Source organism: Heteronotia binoei, chromosome 6 (genome assembly GCF_032191835.1).
Source record: "Heteronotia binoei isolate CCM8104 ecotype False Entrance Well chromosome 6, APGP_CSIRO_Hbin_v1, whole genome shotgun sequence".
NCBI lineage: Eukaryota > Metazoa > Chordata > Lepidosauria > Squamata > Gekkonidae > Heteronotia > Heteronotia binoei.
Genome location: NC_083228.1, coordinates 67212629 through 67231076, shown reverse-complemented (window position 1 = coordinate 67231076; position 18448 = coordinate 67212629). Strand labels below are relative to the sequence as shown.

Sequence of the window (18448 nt, the reverse complement as noted above, 5' to 3'; positions counted from 1 at the left end):
GCAGTTGTATGCCCCCCCAGTTTCAGATAAACCACCCGCCCTGTCCGCAAAAAATATTTGTATAGGCGTGGTATGGTACAGAATGCAACACTGCCCCTCCTCAGAGATTTTACAGTTTACCATCGTGAAAAACCTCTCATCTATTCCCGATATCTCTGTGTAGATTACATAGGAAGCATCTTTTAACAATCGCTTACAGGCATTCCCTCCTTACAGGCATTCGCAGCTAGACGAAACGACAGCGCAAAGAAGAATTAAGCTGCTCCTGTCCGCCTCTTCCAGAACAAGGCTAACAAATAGCAGGTCACAAGATGTACAAGAAACTCCTCCCTTAATGTCAGTAGAACAACGAGTGCCCTCTGCAGTCTCCTAGTGATTCTCCACACCCTATTAACCGCGGAGCTGGAGTTTGCTACTCTATCCCCCTTCCCATTGGCTGCGCTTGCCTTTGGCGCCCATCGCGGCTCGTATTGGGCCGTACCAACTTTATACAAGGCGGACAAGAAATGCGCATCTGCCGTTCGCCCTTCCACGAGTCGTCAGTGTTAGAAATCATTCCAGTCGGCGTGGTATTTTCAGGAGGTGGCAGGGACAGTCAGCGTTACAGTCTCTCGTGTTTTCCCCTTTTTGCCTCCCCTCTTTTCCTGTGCCAAGTAGTACGTTCCACGACGAGTGGATGAGGGACGCTTTACCGCCATTTTGTGTGTGATTGTTAGTGTGGCGGGCAGTACACAGTGAAGAGAGGGGTGGTCGCTACTGCCGCCGCCATCACCACCACCACTACTTCTACCAACATGTATATCAAGCAGGTAAAGTAGGTAGATGCATGTCTCCCGTTGCTAATGGAATGGGGGGAGGCTCGCTGTTGACTGACTGAAGGGACTGGTCGTTAGTCTTCACTCGTTCGGGCCCGGGGATGTGAAATGTGCAGGGACAGTGGCGATGTTATCGGTCAGAATCTGGGGCGGGCGCCTTCAGTGGATATTGCACTTGGAACGGTTTATTCTCAGAAAAGGATGGGGACACTTCAGATGCTTAGGAGTGTGTGGATTTTTGTGAGCAGCCAAGTGCTGCAGCGCTTGACCAGACGAAATCCCGGCCTATTTATGGCCTCTACCTGGTATGGTGAGGCTGATGAAAAGACTCCAAAATTCCTTTCAGTCTGTATGTTGACAGGAGGCAGTGATCAGCCTTTGTTTATGGTAGCTTTAGTCAGCCGTAGTGCTAAACTGAACGACTCAATGAGTAACCCTTGGAAGTTTGGATTATACCTGGAATTATCCTAGAAAAGTAATAGTGTCATCGGGTGCCTGCAGGTGTGAACTTTGCTCTTCCAAATGCATAGAATTACTAGAAGCACAAGTTGATACGAGTGACTGTTTTAAACTAGAAGTCATATGTTTTATATGTTTAAAGCCCCTACCTTACAAGTCTGGTTCCTCAGGTGAAGAAGAAAGCCTGTATCTGGCTTCTACCTCTTCAGAGTGTGGGTTAGCACTTACGATTGTACACTACTAAATAAACAAAAATTCCATGCATATAGGTAGCAGGAATGTCAGGGGAAATAATATAACCTAGTCTCGCTAACATTTTAGTTCCTATTATGCAAAGAAATGTTTTTTTGTGATTGCGTATTCTATCATGTAAGCCATAATCTATTAGTCAAGTAAATAAGTGACATAGTGTAGACACAAGGTTTTCTACCTCAACAGCTGTCTGTGAAAACAAAGTCTCAGTGCCACCAGATCTGTTTCTCATCTTGTTAGGTCCTCAAAAACAACTTCTAATATTGATAATTTATGTTGCTGGTTTTATGAAGTTAGGACCCATCTAAATTTCCCATTAGAAGAGTGGAACTTTTCTGCCTTCTTCCCCCCATTATAGCCTACAAATCTCCACAATCTGCTGCTCCTGGGGGATTGGGGACTCTGAGGAACAACATGAGGGGGTGGTCTCTATGATGGGAAAGGGGAAGTGGTAGAAAGTGCCAATTTTGTCTGGATTTGACCCAGTGTTTTATAATGTCCCTTTTATTTGTGAGTTGTTTCAAGCATGTTACAAGAGAGGCAGTGTATAAATTAATCTCATGGTTTTATTCATCCCTTGCAGGCCTGTCATACCCAGAGTTACAACAGACTAAGCCAATGGCAATCAATTTTCCTACTCTTATCATGCATTGAAACTATAGAGGGGGCTGTTGTTTTATTTATATATATTTTATTTAAAGATCTTGTATGCTGGCTTTCCTCCTAGGTAGGGCCTTCAAAGCAGCACATAACTAGAAGGAAAGTAAAGTCAGTGTTTTAAAGTCCAAATATATAAAGCCAGAATTTAAAAACAAGCAAGGAGGAGGGTCAGTAAGAATATGCCTGATGAAAAAGTCTGCGTTTGCTAGCAGAAAACAATTATCAGGGGAGGTAGACAAATCTCCTTGGGAAGGCAATTCCATAGTTTTGGTGCCATTACTGTGAAAGACCTCAGACTGGTTGCTAACTGTCTAGGCTTCAGGTGATGAGGGTACCTGAAGGACAGCTGCTTTTAACAGTTTTAGCTGAATAGTTTAGACATAACTAAATTGTGCTGAAGAATTATATTCCTGATTCTAGTTTACTCTGCAACTGTGATGACTGATGTCAGTGTTGCTCTTCAACAAAATGACCATTTAATTGCCCCATAAATGAGTTTTTGCTTTGGTGAAAGATTTATGCTGTGCTTGGGAGAAATGAAGATTAGAGTTTTCTTATTGCTGTTTGTTCCCTCTAGTGTATGCTGTTTACACGTTGAGCCTGCCTTGGCGGGGAGGGCAGGATATAAATGCGAAAAATAAATAAAAATAAAGGCAATGAGCAGAATGGTCATTTTGTAAACCTTTCTTTGGTATTTTTTAGATAAATAAAAGGATTGAGCGGTCAGATGGCAACACTTTTAAAAGCCTGCTGGACCATATGTGCTAGAAATGTGTGGTATATTCATAACCTGAATTTTTTTAAAAAATTAAAAGGTTTAAATGATTTGGAACAAGGTGTGAGTAATGCAGAGGCAAAGATACTAATCAGTGGACAGTTCTTATAATGGAGGAGAGCATGCAGCAGGGTCACACAAGGATCAGTATTGGGGTCACTGCTATGTAATTTATTTATTCACCAATGATCTGGAACTGGCAGTGAACAGTAGCCAGGTTTTCACATGACACAAAATTATGCAGAATGGTGAAAACTAAGGGTGACAGTGAAGAGCCCTCCACAAACTGAGTGAGTGGGCAGCAATGTGGCAAATGAAGTGCAGTGCTGGTAAGTGTAAAGACAAAAAATCCCATCTTCAGGTGTAGGCTAATGGGGTCTGAACTCACTGAGACTGAGAGGAAGAAAGATCTTGGAGACATAGTGGATGACTCAATGGAAGTGTCAACCCAGCATGCTGCAGCGGTGAAAAAAGCAAAATCTATGTGAGGAATTATTAGGGAAGGGATTAAGAATAAAACGGCCAATATTGTAATGTCTCTGCATAGATCTATGGTGTGACCGCTGCTGGGATGAGAGCTGAAGAATTAATAAGCTGCTAGCTTTCCTGGGCTCCTGGCCTTGTGATGGGGCAGAAGTAAAGGGCTAGTTCTCTCCAACAGCGCCCCCCCTCCACAGCCTCTGGTCATAGTTACATATTTAGATTAATAAGTATGTTACTGTATGTGTGTGTTCAATGGGGTGGTGTTGCAGGATATGTAGTAGCCATTTTGCTCTTTAAGAGCCATGAAATGAATACAACTGGGCTAGTGCTGATTTAGAATGTTGCAGTTCTTCCCCAGTGCTGCAACACCTTCATACTGGAGAAAAAGTTGCAAGAAAACCATACTATAAGGTGTGACACAAATATGCATGTGAATCCATGTTGCTTGCTTATGGAGTTTAAGGCATCCTTTTTAGTTGCAGTGGAATGAACTTTGCAATATAGCTAAATGGCATTCTTGTAAATCACTCGGGCAATAAGATTATTTTCAGAATTTAGTACAGTATATAATTGGAAGGAAAGATTTAGTTCAGTGCTGTATCAAAATAGATGATATATAAAAGGACTAGGAAAACCGAACAGTAAATGCTAAGGTGTCATTTTTTGTAGGGGAGAGGGGTTAATGGCAGAAGAAGAGCTATCACTCTTGCCATTTAATTTTAACTCCCATTTGAACTGAAACCCTATGCAGTAACTTGGATACAGAATAAAATGAGGCTTTGGGTACCTTTGCAGAAGGAAGACAGTATACAAATGTAATAAATTAAATAGTGGTGTTTGTTCCTTGCAACTAGGGAGTCCCCTTAAATTGTTCTTGGTAGTCAGCAGGCTTTCTTGAGGAGTAAAGGGACATGGGGATCCCTCTTCAGAAAATGTAAAGTCCTTACATCAAAGAAACTGTTTAAGTAGATATACAGTTTTGTTTTCTTCTCAGTATTAAGGTTGAACTTTTCTGACACCCCCCCCCAATAAATTGCAGACTATATAATATGGTAAAATTACTGTCAAATTGTTACAAGTGTTTAATGCAGGTTGCTTGTAAAAACCAGCTAAACTGCTTGAACTGTAAGTTAATTTCTCCTAATAAATTCAAGCACAGTGCATTATCTAAAATTTTACATGCCTGTTAGTGATTAAATTAAAGCTCTTGTGGCTGTGCTTACAATTGAAAATTGCCAAGTGGGATGTGAAATCCTTTTAAAAAATGATTACATTTGTAGAATTGCATATATTACACAGTATGAGTTATTTGTATTGTACTTAGTGGCATTGTTTCATTTTAACATGTTGTGTTAGCAACCTTTGGCTTATATTACAATCTGCTAATATGCTTTGACCCCATTTTTCATCTGATGACCAAGAAATTGCATCCAGAGCAATGTAATGAGTATGATTTGAGTAGTACTATCAGGTCCACATTAGGAGGACCTGGCGTGACTTTGTCCATGGGGTCGCAAAGAGTCGGACTCGACTGTGCGACTGAACAACAAGAAAAAATCAGGCCCACGTTGCTGATCAGCTGTTCAGTGCTCTTACTTAATTGCCTAGGCTTCCTTTGTTGGCATGTCAGGATGATGTGAATAAATATTGTGCACTTAAAAGTGTAATAATGAACCTTTAAACTGATGTATTGTAGTTTCAAAACCTGCAAATGGTAAAAATGATCTTACATATTGAGGATTTTTTCCTCTTATTATAGGTGATCATCCAGGGGTTTCGAAGCTACCGAGATCAGACTATAGTAGATCCCTTCAGTTCAAAGCATAATGTCATTGGTAAGGTCTTTTAGTTTAATGGCTGTAATATTATTACAGGCTGGAAAACTGGGCTAAAAGCAATAAAATGAATTTTAACAGGGAGAAATGTAAAGTTCTGCATTTAGGTAGGAGAAATCCAATGCATGGTTATAGGATGGGGGAGACTTGTCTTAGCAGTAGTATGTGTGAAAAGGATTTAGGGGTCTTAGTGGACCATACGCTGAGCATGAGTCAACAGTGTGATGTGGTGGCTAAAAAGGCAAATGCAATTTTGGGCTGTATCAACAGAAATATAGTGTCCAGATCACGTGATGTGATGGTATCGCTTTACTCTGCTCTGGTAAGACCTCACCTGGAGTATTGTGTTCAGTTTTGGGCACCACATTTTAAGAAGGATATAGACAAGCTGGAACGGGTCCGGAGGAGAGCAATGAAGATGGTGAGGGGTCTGGAGACCAAGTCCTATGAGGAGAGGTAAAGGAGCTGGGCATGTTTAGCCTGGAGAGGAGATGACTGAGAGGTGATATGATCACTATCTTCAAGTGCTTGAAGGGCTGTCATCTAGAGGATGGTGCAGAATTGTTTTCTGGGTCCCCAGAAGGTAGGACCAGAACCAATGGGTTGAAATTAAATCAAAAGAGTTTCCGGCTCAACATTAGGAAGAACTTCCTGACAGTTAGAGCGGTTCCTCAGTGGAACAGGCTTCCTCGGGAGGTGGTGGGCTCTCCTTCCTTGGAGGTTTTTAAACAGAGGCTGGATGGTCATCTGACAGCAATGAAGATCTTGTGAATTTAGGGGGAGGTATTTGTGAGTTTCCTGCATTGTGCAGGGGGTTGGATTAGATGATCCTGGAGGTCCCTTCCAACTCTATGATTCTATGATTATGTATCATCTAAGTATGAATCTCCTTTGAGATGTTGATATATGGATTTGTCGACCGTATTAATAACAAAAATTGTTCACCTTTGAATATATATGGGTTTCCCATATGGCTGTATGATGTTTCAGGTTAGTTTTTTCATAATGAATGCAAGTTCATCTGTGTAGCTATTGTGAGACAGGTGAAAGCATCTCACACTGTAATCCAATGAAGAGTAAAATGTTCTGCTCTGAATCATGGATTGTTCTGCTGGTAGATTTGAGAGGATTAGTTGAGTCATAGGCTTTGAATTTTTTTTAAATTTACTTTATGCTGCCAGAATATAATTAGCACATACACCTGAATTGAACGATTCCTTTACAAACAGCAGTTTGTACAAGAAGTAAAATTATTAAAATCTGTGAGAGTTAGATCTGCAGATAGGTTTATTGAAATCATGTACCCTGCATAAGTGCAGGAATATTAAATATAACTGTGATGTTTAATGCTACAATTTTTCTTCATTGCTGTTCTGCTTTTTAATATTTGTCTCTGTAACTTTCAAATAAACCCCACAGTTAAAAACTAATTCACATGTAGTTTGACATGTCTGTTAACTCTCTCTCTCTCTCTCTCTCTAGTGGGTAGAAATGGTTCTGGAAAAAGCAACTTTTTCTATGGTGAGTTGAAACATACAAATGATAGTAGAAGATAAGCTTACTGCTTGAAGTCTTTATTTATACCAGGGGTGGGGAACGTCCGTCCCAAGGGCCGTAAGTGGCCCTCGAGATCACTTGGACTGGCCCTCAGGGATTTCTGGGCTGAGCCATGTGGTGGCCTCCCTGGGGTCCGGCTGGCTGGTGAGGATTGTGGTGGGCAGCTGCACTATGCAGCAGCCTCCCTGGGGCCTGGCTGGCCAGCCAGGATCGCTGTGGGGCCTGGAAAAGTCACTGTCACAGTTCATGTAAGTTTTCCCCTCATTTCTTGATTTCTCTTTCTTCCCCCCTTTCTTTGTTTCCCTTAATTTTCCTTTCTTCCCCACTTTCTTTTTTTCTCTTTCCTCCCTCCCCCATTTCTTTGTTTCCCTTAATTCCCCTTTCTTCCCCCACTTTCTTTCCATTTCTTCCCCCCATTTCTTTATTTTCCTTTATTCCCCTTTATTCTCCCCTTTTTTATTTTCCTTTATTATTCTCCCCCCCCCCCCATTTCTTCATTTCCCTCCCTCTCTCTGTCTCTCTCTCAGTGGATTCTGAGTGGTGGGCATTGTGAAGGACTGCTGCTGGGGTATGTGGGTGCCTTTAAAGGTCTGCTGGGACCAGCTGCAGTTTCTGGATGGAGGAGGGGTGGGGGGCAAGAGCCAGCTACCACCAGTTTTATTTGCACTTGATTATCCCAGATGGGGTGACCTAATATGCTAATGAGTGTGTGACGTAATATGCTAACATTAGGGATGTGGTCTAATATCCTAATGAGTTCCTGTTGGGTTTTTTTCTCTTTTTTTAAAACAAAAAGAGCATTTGCCTAGGGTGGCTGGCCAGGGTGTGTGTGTGCCAGCCAAATTGGGCTCTCCCCACATGCCTTCAAATAAAAAAAACAATTATTTGCATTAATTTTGCCAGCCTGAATTGTTGATAATTTTGTATGACCCTCAAATGATGTTATAAATATCCAAATGGCCCTTGGCAGAAAGAAGGTTCCCCACCCCTGGTTTATGCTGTTGATTCAGATTTGCTTTAGGCTAGTATAAAGAAACACTGCAATAAAGACACTTTTAAAATAACAGAATAATCTTGTGGCAGTTTATACCATAAAAAGTTTGTCTTTAAGCTTTTGTGACACCTGCTGCCTGAAATGTTACTTTTAGAAGGCAGAGAGATTTGGTCAGTCTGGATAGTCTACATGCAAAAGAATAAATGAACACAAATCAGACATCAAAATCAGCAGGAGAACACTTCATTCTCCATGAACATTCCTTCCTTTTTATTGCCTTAGAAGCTTGGTGTAGTGGTTAAGAGCGGATTCTAATGAGGAGAACCCACCCCTCCACTTGCAACCAGCTGGGTGACCTTGGACTGGTCACAGTTCTTTCAGAGCTCTCTCAGCCCCACCTTCCTCACAAGGTGTCTGTTGTGGGGAGAGGAAGGGAAGGAGATTGTAAGCCACTCTGAGACTCCTTCAGGTAGTGGAGGGCAGGGTATAAAACCAACTCTTCTTCTTGACAAATCTTGAGCAGCAGAAGATTCTCATTCCACATTTTTTGGACACAAGGGCTAAAAGGACTAAAAGGAATTTTGCTATTGCAGAGTGATCTTATGATCCTTATCATTAAACAAAGGCAATAGAGTTTCCAAGGTGTAAGGGGAAGCCTGATCAAATAGAAGCTTATTATAATGATCCTTTATATTCTCAAAAAACCTGCATTCAAGAAAAACATTAAAAGCTCTGTCAATCCTGTTAAGGCCACAAAGGCAGATTCTGTTGAAATAAGGCTTATTCAGAAATCTCCCCTGTAGACCATTGAGGGTACAATATTCAACCTTGTGAATAAGAAAACTCTGCAGTATTGCAGGTTTGTAAGATAGTACATACAGGGGGTAAAGATTTTTTTGGGGAAAGACCAAAATACAGGGGTGAGCAAACTCGGCGGCCTCTTAAGATCAAACTACTGTAATCAGTATCTAGGACATGCTTTTTGATAAAAGAAAACGCTTTGCTTTGCCCACAGTAGAAATATGATTAGTTGACATTCTAACTAATGTCAGTTTCTCATCCAGAACTTTCATCCATATTGATTTGTGGATATGCCATTTCAGAGAGGCTAGCAAGCCATCTTAGCACAGAACAATTTTAGTGTTAGTTTGAAGACATAGAGCCATGTTCTTGCTTCCGGGGATATTTGTCCAAATCCTGCCCACAATACAACACTTGATACACAATGGGGGCCATTCAGTATTTTTCTTTAAAACTGGGCTTGAGGTTAATCAGTATTATTAGAGATAACTTTGATCCAAATAGCTGAGCTATAAAGGAATAAAGAACCATTTTCAAGCTGAAGGCTTGCGCAGCTCCAGGAGTATACCTCCCCACTCTTATGGAAAAACCTATTCATAATGCTTGCACATGGTTTTACTTTGTTGAATGCTGTTCTAAGTTGGGAGGGTCTAAGATAAATCTGCTGAAAATAGGAGAAGCTAAAATAACTTGAAATGTTATAACAAAACCCTTGCTGTGAAATTTACCAAACTTCAATGATATATGAGCACAGTTCTACTGCGATAGGTTGAATGCTAGTATTTATGAGAAATATTCCAACATATTTTAAACATTTACTATTGAATTCATTATTGAATCCATGCTGGTAAATTAAAAATTTTTATTGTGCTTCCTGTGTTACAGCAATTCAGTTTGTTCTCAGTGATGAATTCAGTCACCTTCGTCCTGAGCAGAGGCTTGCTTTGTTACATGTAAGTGAAAACAATAGACATACTTCGGTTGTAAATGATGTACAGTATCATGTTTTTGGTGCATTTATTGAATCTGTGTGTGCTGGTCTCTGCACCCTTTTGGTAAATGCTGTCCTTATGAGATCCTGTTTCAGAGTAGGCTATTTTAATATCTTTTTTTTTAAGATGAGTTTTTTTCATATTGTAGAAGAAATAGAAGGCTGATTGTTGTACAGACACAAACCCAGTGTGATGTAGTTGTTAAAAGTATCAGACTAGTAACTGGGAGACCCAGGTTTGAATCCGCACTCATATCATAGAAGCTTGCTGGGTAGCCTTGAATCAGCTGCACTCTCTCAGCCTAACCTACCTCACAAATTTCTTGTAAGAATAAAATGGTGGAAAGGAGAATAATGTAAGCTGCTTTGGGACCACATGGGGTAGAACGGCAGGGTCAAATGAAGTGAATAAATAAAAGCTTTTGTATCATTAGTAAAATAAAATAGTTTACTAGAGGAGCATTGGATAGGCAAAATAAATTCAAAGGTTTAATCTGTTTGGGCTGTCTCTTTTATTTTAAAGGAAGGAACAGGTCCTCGTGTTATTTCTGCTTTTGTGGAAATCATCTTTGACAATTCAGACAACCGGTTACCAGTAAGTTAAATATATTAACTTTTTATTGATGTACACTTTGTTGTTGCCTTTTGGTCTAAGTTTGGTGTAAGTTTAATCATTCAGAATGTTAACTGTGTGTCATTTTGTTGTCTTAAGATTGATAAGGAAGAAGTATCTCTTCGCAGAGTCATCGGAGCTAAAAAGGACCAGTATTTCCTAGACAAGAAAATGGTTACGTAGGTGCAATTTCTCCTTTAATTCCAGTCTGATACTTGTAGTAATTGAGGATGATGTAACCCACAAGTTGTTGATGAAATTTAGAAAAGCTCAGTATTCAATTTTTATGTAAAACAATATCTAGTACTTTTTTGGGGAATACACAAAACATGACCCACTGCTTTAAAATTTAGAGATACCAATTACATTCTGTTCTCACCCCATGATTTGTAATTCAGTTCTTAGAAAATCTGGACTGAATGGTGCCATGGTTGGGATTACTGTAGCTGGCTTGTATGTAGCAGTTGCTTGAAAATGACTTTGAAACATAGACTTCAGGTAACTGTTTAATGTTAACCCTTCCAAGCAATCAGGTGGTTTTTTGACCTGGGAAGTCATGGGAAAAAATTGGTTTACTCATTTAAAGCTTTCTACAGGCCCCAAACTCCTATTGAGTCTTCTCCTCAATGAACTGCACTGCCCGGAAGTCCTTCTCTCCCCTCCCCACTGCCTTTCTTTTTTAATTTTTAGTTTCATCAAAATGGTTAATGGGATCCATATGGTCCCCAGTAGACTTGACTTGAAAATGAAAGCACTGGCATACTCATTACTGGGGTTTCTATTTTCCCCAACAAATACTGAAAAAAATGTTCCCATGTTTGAATAAATGGACCAATGCCTACTATCTCCATTTTATTGAAAGGTGGAACAAGCAATGAAAAAAAATCTCAAAATTTATATCTGTAGACATTTTTTGGCTTTGAGATTTTACACCACTTTTGGAAATGGTAGTTGCAAGGAACCAGTCTGTGCAACCTGAATTGTTTATATAGTAGCAGCAGGTAAAAGCCCTGTGTTTGCGCTCTGTAAAAGCTTCCCTCATGCCCACAGCCACATGGAAAAGCTCAATTTGAACTCTACTGCAGTTTTGGAAATGGGACCATTCTGTCCTCCAGCAGATTAAGCTTGGACATGTTAGAAGGCATCTTCTGAATCTCTCATTCTGCCTCTGAGACTGAGGACATCTTCGGTTTTCTCATCATCAAATCAGGGAGACAGGAAATAGAATTTTCTTTCTCTTCCTGTGATGAGGGAACACCCATCTCTTCAGTTCCTTTCGTGCCTCAATAAGGAGAGCAGCGTGTTTGGCTAACTCCAAGGCTAAAACCGAGTCACTACTTCTACTTTCGCTTTCAGTTTTCCTCTTCCAGCCTTACTCCTTTCGTTCTCCTGCAGCCTACTGTTTTTCTCTGTAGTCTCTTAACCTACCTCTTTTTGCTGTCCCTTCTCTTTTCTGACTTATTTAGTCCTTATGTTTTCTTTTCCTACCTCCTTCTCCTGCGGTGGTCTGGCTAAGTGGCAGCTATCAGCCACAAGAAATAGCTGTGGAGCAAAGAGGTTGAGCATGGAGACCCAGAGAGACGACTTCATGGAAGTACACTCAACTCCAGCGCCCAGTCTGCGACTGTGGGAGGCAGATCCAGAGCCGACATGTCCCTCCAGCTTGTCCCGGCTTCTGCCAATGTGGCCTTAATGGATGAAAGTACCCTGGCCCCATTCTAGCTTCTGTCAATCTACTTTGCCCTTGCTGCATGGCTAGGAAATGCAGCCATCTAGGAGACGGATCTTTGGTGCAAAACAACTCCAATCAGCATCACAAGCTCCAAGCTACACCAGATGTGCTGGTTCCCAACCTCCAGGCAGAAGACTTGATGTCAAAGCACCCTCAGCCAGGGCAAGCCTCTGCTTCATGCCCCCTTCATGATCCATGGTCTGGTAATGTACCCAACTTTGGGGCCGACAGAAATGACTCAGTGGAGAAGCATGTAGGGTGCGGTCACATGTACCATTAGTGGCAACACAGCTCCGTCTCGCAGACTAATTAAATATGTTCGTCCAGACATCCACATCTGGCAATCGAGCGTCATCCAGGGTCATTCCAACTTGCTGCGGATCAGTGCCGCATTAATTTGACAGCGCAGAAAGTCCAGCCCTTTTTCAAAAAAGCGGCACAAGATTGGCTTTTTCCTGTTTGGACAGCTCATGCATGATACTGCCCCTTGGAATGTTTACCGCTCCTCCCAACTTTTTTTTAAAAAAAGCCCCAGCAGACATGCGCATTGCCAGATCATCCAGGAATCTGAGGTGACGCTTCTGCTTCTCCAATCAACACAGGATCGGGGGGGGGGGGCGTTATCCCACTATTCAGAACAGGAAAAAAAATATTTTTTTTCAATGTGGAGGATTTCCAGATATCATTGTCACTGCCAATTTCTAGGAAAGTAATTCCTGGCAGTTCCTTGGTTTGAATCGGCAATGTTAATTCTGGAAACTTTCCCCCTGCCTCTGAAGCAACCTTTGATTTCCCACCTCCAAACAGTTGGGCGCATGTTCAGTGGACCTCCCCCCCTCCCAGAAATCACCATCTGATCACGCATGCTCCAAGAGCATGATAGTATTGGATGTCTGAATGCTCAACAACAGAATGAGTAGCATTCTTGGATACTCATCTGAATGACCCTACATCAAATCAATATTCAGCGGTTCAAATTTGAGCGCTACACGCCCGCTTTTAATGTGACGTGTGACCGCACCTGTAGAGTGGCAACTTCGTCTTCCATCTCTACCATTGTGTGACATTACAGATTGAATATCTATATGTCTGCAGACGAGTGCTACAGTATGGTTCCAGAAGATGACAATGTCTCATCCAGAAAATAGTTGACTGTTCTGAGAGCACCAAAGATGTCTTCTGCCTCAAAAGGAGAATTACCATTGGTACTTATTGTGAAGGATCATTCTCCTCTGAGGACAGGAGGACATCTTGCCCTCCACTATGCGTTGCCTTTCTGTCTGTTTTGAATTCCTTTTCTGCCTTATTTACAGCTGTCATGTTATACAGTTAGTATTGTTCATGTTCCAAATGTTCACATCATTACTATTTATATTGTTGATTTGAGTAAGGCTGTTAGCTTGGACTGCTTCTCACAGCACCTGAACTGAAGAGATGGGTGTTCCCTCATCACAGGAAGAGGAAGAAAATTCTATTTCCTGCCTCCCTGATTGGATGGTGGGAAACACCCAAGATGTCCTCCTGTCCTCAGAGGAGAATGACTTTTCACAGTAAGTGCCAATGGTTGAAGGAGCCATGAAGCCTGGAACTCTAGATCACCCCTGGCCATTCTGAGCTAATTGCTTCCCCTTGTCCCTAAATTTTGCAAGCCTCTGAGTGATCTTCTCAACTTTACATACCTGGGGTGGGGGAAGTACTTCAGATGACCCCCAGCCACGTGTCCACTGAGCTGACCTTTGCACTGAACTGTTCACCTTCAGATTTTCCAAACCTCTAATCTGACCATCTCAACTTTACAGGGGGAAGTTACTCCTGTTTTTTGAGCTAATTTGCTTGCCTTTGTCCTTATTAGTTGTTCCACTAGATCATGTTAAGTTTCGGTGTTGTAATAGTTTAAAATGATGGTTTTCTTTAAAATAAACAGTTTTATAGATTCCTAACTGTGTCTTCTGCTTTAAAAATGGCAGGGTCAATTTGACCCCATTTACGTTTTTGTGGAGTTTTGACATTTTCAATGGGGGGGATTTTTGACCCCAAATCCAAATTTTACTCTTTTTTGTCCTCAATTTCTGAAGGAAGTTATTCTTGAGTCCTGATTCTGTTCTTAGGAGCTAATGTCATGACTATCAGGTTTCCATTGCTTTTTTGCTGTAATATGGGGTCACTTTGACCCCTATGCCAAAGTAGTATAGTTGGGGGTTTTTCTTTGGGAGGGTCACAAAAAAAGAATTGTTTTTCTCTCCAGCAGTCACATTCAAGGATAAATGCCTGTTTATATAGAGAGAGTCTTAGGTCATCATATCCCATGCATACTGTTTCCCCCCATCTAAATGGCAATCCAGACCAAGCTACAGTATCTTGAATCGATGACATACTTATTCATAGCAACTAGGTGAGGGAAGATCTGCATATATTCTGTTTTTTACTGCACTGGTACTCAAAATTTGGGGTCCTCGTAATCATGGAAGAAATTGGCTGTTGGATAGAGATGCCTGATCAGCAGATATTCTGCTGGTGGTATAGGTCCCGTTTACTTAATAGTGTAAAAGAGGACTAGTCATTGAGACTCATATTCTTCTAACTTCAGAAAAGAAACAGTGACATTTTCACATTTAAAATGGAATGGAAGCAGATCATTTGTCTTTTTAAAATCCCATGTTTAAATTATTCCATTTATTTTTAATTACCACAATTGCAAATTACTCTTTGAAAATTTTACTTCCAGAAAAAACGATGTGATGAACCTTCTTGAAAGTGCTGGATTTTCTCGCAGCAATCCCTACTATATTGTTAAGCAAGGAAAGGTATGATTAAGTTACCTAGAACATCATATTTGGATTCAGGGTATAAATGCCTAAAGCAGTTTTTGATGAAAAAATAAATGGGCATTTTGCTGCCATCCATGTGTGGAAGGCAAAGGAATTTCTCACATTCTTCTCTATTACTGCTGCTTTTTTGAACTCTGAACAAGAGCATTCCTAGGGTCACAGGAACCATTCAAAGAAACATCTGTGAGGATTAATGGACTGTAGTGAGGAGAGCTGAGTTGGTGGAAGAGGGAAGAGAGTGATTTCAGCTTCTTTTCCTTGTTCCACCTTCCCACCTATTGCAACTGTCCCTCTGCACAGCTCACTACTACTGCAGGCATGATGTTTCTCAAGGCTAGTTACACCAGTTAATAAGTAGCTCAAATTTAACTCTTGTTTCACTGACACATTAGTGCTTAGTATAACATCTGCTGGACATTAGGTGTTATAGCAGTTTACAATAGAAGTATCAAGTTGTTTGCACCTTTTTAAAATCTTACTTAGTTTCTGGATTTTGCTTTTTGCTTTGTTCTTTTTTCCTGCATTTTGTTTTTGAAAGAAATAAAAATAGTAGTATTAAGGTTAAAGAGAATTCTCTTAAAGTGCACTATGTAAGATCTGTACAGTGTTGTATAAGCTACACATTGTTTTTTATTGCTTTAGTTATTTCCTTTTCTCATTTATGGAAGAATCCTATGAACAGTTATATACTATTGGTTTATTCAGTCATATACTGTTCTCAATTTTAGATCAATCAGATGGCCACAGCTCCTGATTCTCAGAGATTGAAACTTCTAAGGGAGGTTGCTGGCACTAGAGTATATGATGAACGTAAAGAAGAGAGTATCTCTTTAATGAAGGAAACAGGTAAACATGTTTCTTTTTCCATTCAGTATTCAACATGTATCTGTGTCACTGTTATTCATAACTTCCAAATATTTCTAACTTGCATGTTTTCTTAATTTACATTTTAATAGTGCATGTAAACTAATAACTGATATATTGACATCATATGGCAGCTATTGCTTTTGGGTAGGAGTCCGGTATGTGTACATTGGTTCAATTGAATATGTTGAACTGCCCACACACAGAGATATATCAAACATTTGGTTTATCAGCTACGTAGGATGTACTAAATCCAGTTCCCCTTCCAAAGAGTAGCTTGGGTCTAAGTCTGACTACCTGATAGGGCTATGTGCTGGCTTGGGCTAGGGAATTAACACTTGACACCAGTTTACAATATGTTAATCTTCTAGCAAGGGATATTGCTTGTAATTGATATTATGTGGAAACTGTCTCCCTGTTCTTTTTTTTCCCATCCATTACTTTGTTCATAGATCACACTTTCACAAAGCCTAACATCACTAAACACTCAATGCTAATGTTCTGGATTTGTTTATATTGAAAAATAGATAAGTTGTTGGTATCAAAATTTAATTTGAAATAATTAGTCCTCATGGAATTTTAAATCCAATTTTTAATAATAAGCTTGAAGAGCACATACTGCCGTGTTCCATAGTGTCCCCTAATATGAGTGCTTAAAGGGATTTAATTATGATAATCTTTGTCATGAGATATTCAGCTGTCTCTTTTTTTTTGAAACAAAAACTTTCTAAAGAGGGGAAAAGAGAGAAAATCAATGAGCTGTTAAAGTATATTGAGGAACGATTACATACTCTGGAAGAGGAGAAAGAAGAGCTAGCTCAATATCAGAAGTGGGATAAAATGAGAAGAGCGTTGGAATACACCATTTATAATCAGGAACTTAATGAAACCCGGGCTAAACTTGATGAGGTAAGTCATTTTGTATAATACTGGTCCTGAGTGTAATTTCTTTCATTATACACTGTTGATCAACGTAATATAACTGTGAAATTTTTAAAATGTTTTTATTTTTTCATATCAAGAAAACTCAAATGATTATTTATTAAATCTTTTCAGCTTTCTGCCAAACGAGAAACAAGTGGAGAAAAATCAAGGCAGTTAAGAGATGCACAACAGGATGCTCGTGATAAAATGGAAGTAAGATCCAGAAGCATCTTATCATAAGAACAGTTTTTATTACAGAGTAGCCTCCACCCATAGATATATAACAAGATTGGGGGGGAGGTATGTGTGTGCGCGCGCACCTGGAAGTCATGGTAACTTCTGGTGACTGGCGCCTACTGGGGACATGGAGGATATTCATAGAGATGGCTGAATAAAGGCTGCCCCTGGCTCCCGACTTCTGGTATTCTAAGGAGGTCTTCCATCCAAGTATTTGCTAGAGTCGACCCTGCTTAGCTTCCAAGATCTGACAAGATCGGGGTTGCCTAGGCTATCTCGTCAGGGCCACATATAACAAGATATTGTCATGAGGTAGTAGTCCAAGATGGTAGATGAGATGTGCATATGTCCATTCAAGTAGTGCAGTGTAAACAGCCATGAGAAAGGATGACTTACTACCAGGTGTGTGTCACCTCCAGATCATAGTAATAGCAATGGCTGTGATATAAATTGCAAACCAGCTTTCAAGCAGTAGTCAGAATAGAATGTGAAATTGTAGTTTTAAAGCAATTTGCAAATCACTGGTCAAGCTGATTTGGTGATGTGGATGAACTAATTAATGAATATGTGTTCTTTTGCATCATATGCCTTATTACCACTTGTGCTCCTCATTGTCTGTTGCAGAGGCAGTTCTCTACTTTGGAGTGCATTTTTCTAACACTAGGTGGTGCTTTTTGTGTGTCCTTGGATAAGTAGATGTGCCTGTTATCAGAGGAATGTGCCTTTCATAGTTGAAGAGGAGCACAAGCAGAATGTGAAGTGGGGATTCGCAGGCTGCAGACACTTGGTGTTTTTAAAGGGGGTGGTGAGTGCAATCTCAAAATGGCTGCCACAGGAGACAGAGACAAACAAAAAATAATTGCAGAAGGAAAATAAAAAAGAATGAAGGGAAGCCTGGGGGAAGAAAGGGAGAATAGAAGGAAAATCCTTTCATTTTAATGAGGTCAGCCAGAATCAAGCACTGTCTTACATAGGCCCCACCTACTTTCTGAAAAGCTCAGTGGGCAACAGGGAAAGAACTGGCAGGTGCCGCAGCACCATGGACACCATGCTGGGGAACAATTACCTAAGTATCCTTCTTCCTACAATGATGTTTTCTTAAATTTCAACTTGTATGCTTCTTCCATTGTTTGGTAACTTGTTCGATAACAAGAACTTGATGAATTAGTTCTGAAATTATGCAACAGAGATATTACCACTTTTGTGTTAATTTTTGCATTTTTCTGTAGGAAATTGAGCGCCAAGTCCGAGAACTAAAAACTAAGATCTCAGCTATGAAAGAAGAGAAGGAGCAGCTCAGTTCTGAAAGGCAGGAACAGATTAAGCAGAGGACCAAATTAGAACTCAAGGCAAAAGATTTGCAAGATGAGCTAGCTGGCAATAGTGAACAACGGGTAAGGGTCGGTTATTCATAAAAATGGTTCTGGTTATTTTTTATTTTGTCCTTTCAGATTGTAGGCACTTTAGTGTAGAGCGTTGCTGTGTTTTATAAAATGTTGAGATTCAGTGAAAGCAATACTCTTATTGGGTTGTATTACCATAGTGAAAAATGCAATCTTAGTTGCAGTTGTACATAATTAGGTTATTTAAAGAATGCAGCATGAGGATCTCAGAGTGATTTACCCCAT

The 18448-nt window shown here is 40.3% G+C and overlaps 1 protein-coding gene across 1 annotated transcript in view; it reads left to right on the top strand.

Moving 5' to 3' along the window:
- Window positions 1-449: 449 nt before the first annotated feature.
- The window catches only part of SMC3 (structural maintenance of chromosomes 3), a 45389-nt gene continuing 27390 nt past the window's right edge, over window positions 450-18448 (top strand). Inside the window, exons 1-11 of the mRNA XM_060241689.1 lie at window positions 450-809; window positions 5204-5279; window positions 6762-6800; window positions 9517-9584; window positions 10146-10217; window positions 10335-10414; window positions 14693-14771; window positions 15524-15641; window positions 16393-16568; window positions 16716-16796; window positions 18050-18214. Coding sequence (XP_060097672.1) covers window positions 795-809; window positions 5204-5279; window positions 6762-6800; window positions 9517-9584; window positions 10146-10217; window positions 10335-10414; window positions 14693-14771; window positions 15524-15641; window positions 16393-16568; window positions 16716-16796; window positions 18050-18214 — 969 coding nt within the window. The 5' untranslated portion in view covers window positions 450-794. The remainder of the gene's footprint in view (window positions 810-5203; window positions 5280-6761; window positions 6801-9516; window positions 9585-10145; window positions 10218-10334; window positions 10415-14692; window positions 14772-15523; window positions 15642-16392; window positions 16569-16715; window positions 16797-18049; window positions 18215-18448) is intronic.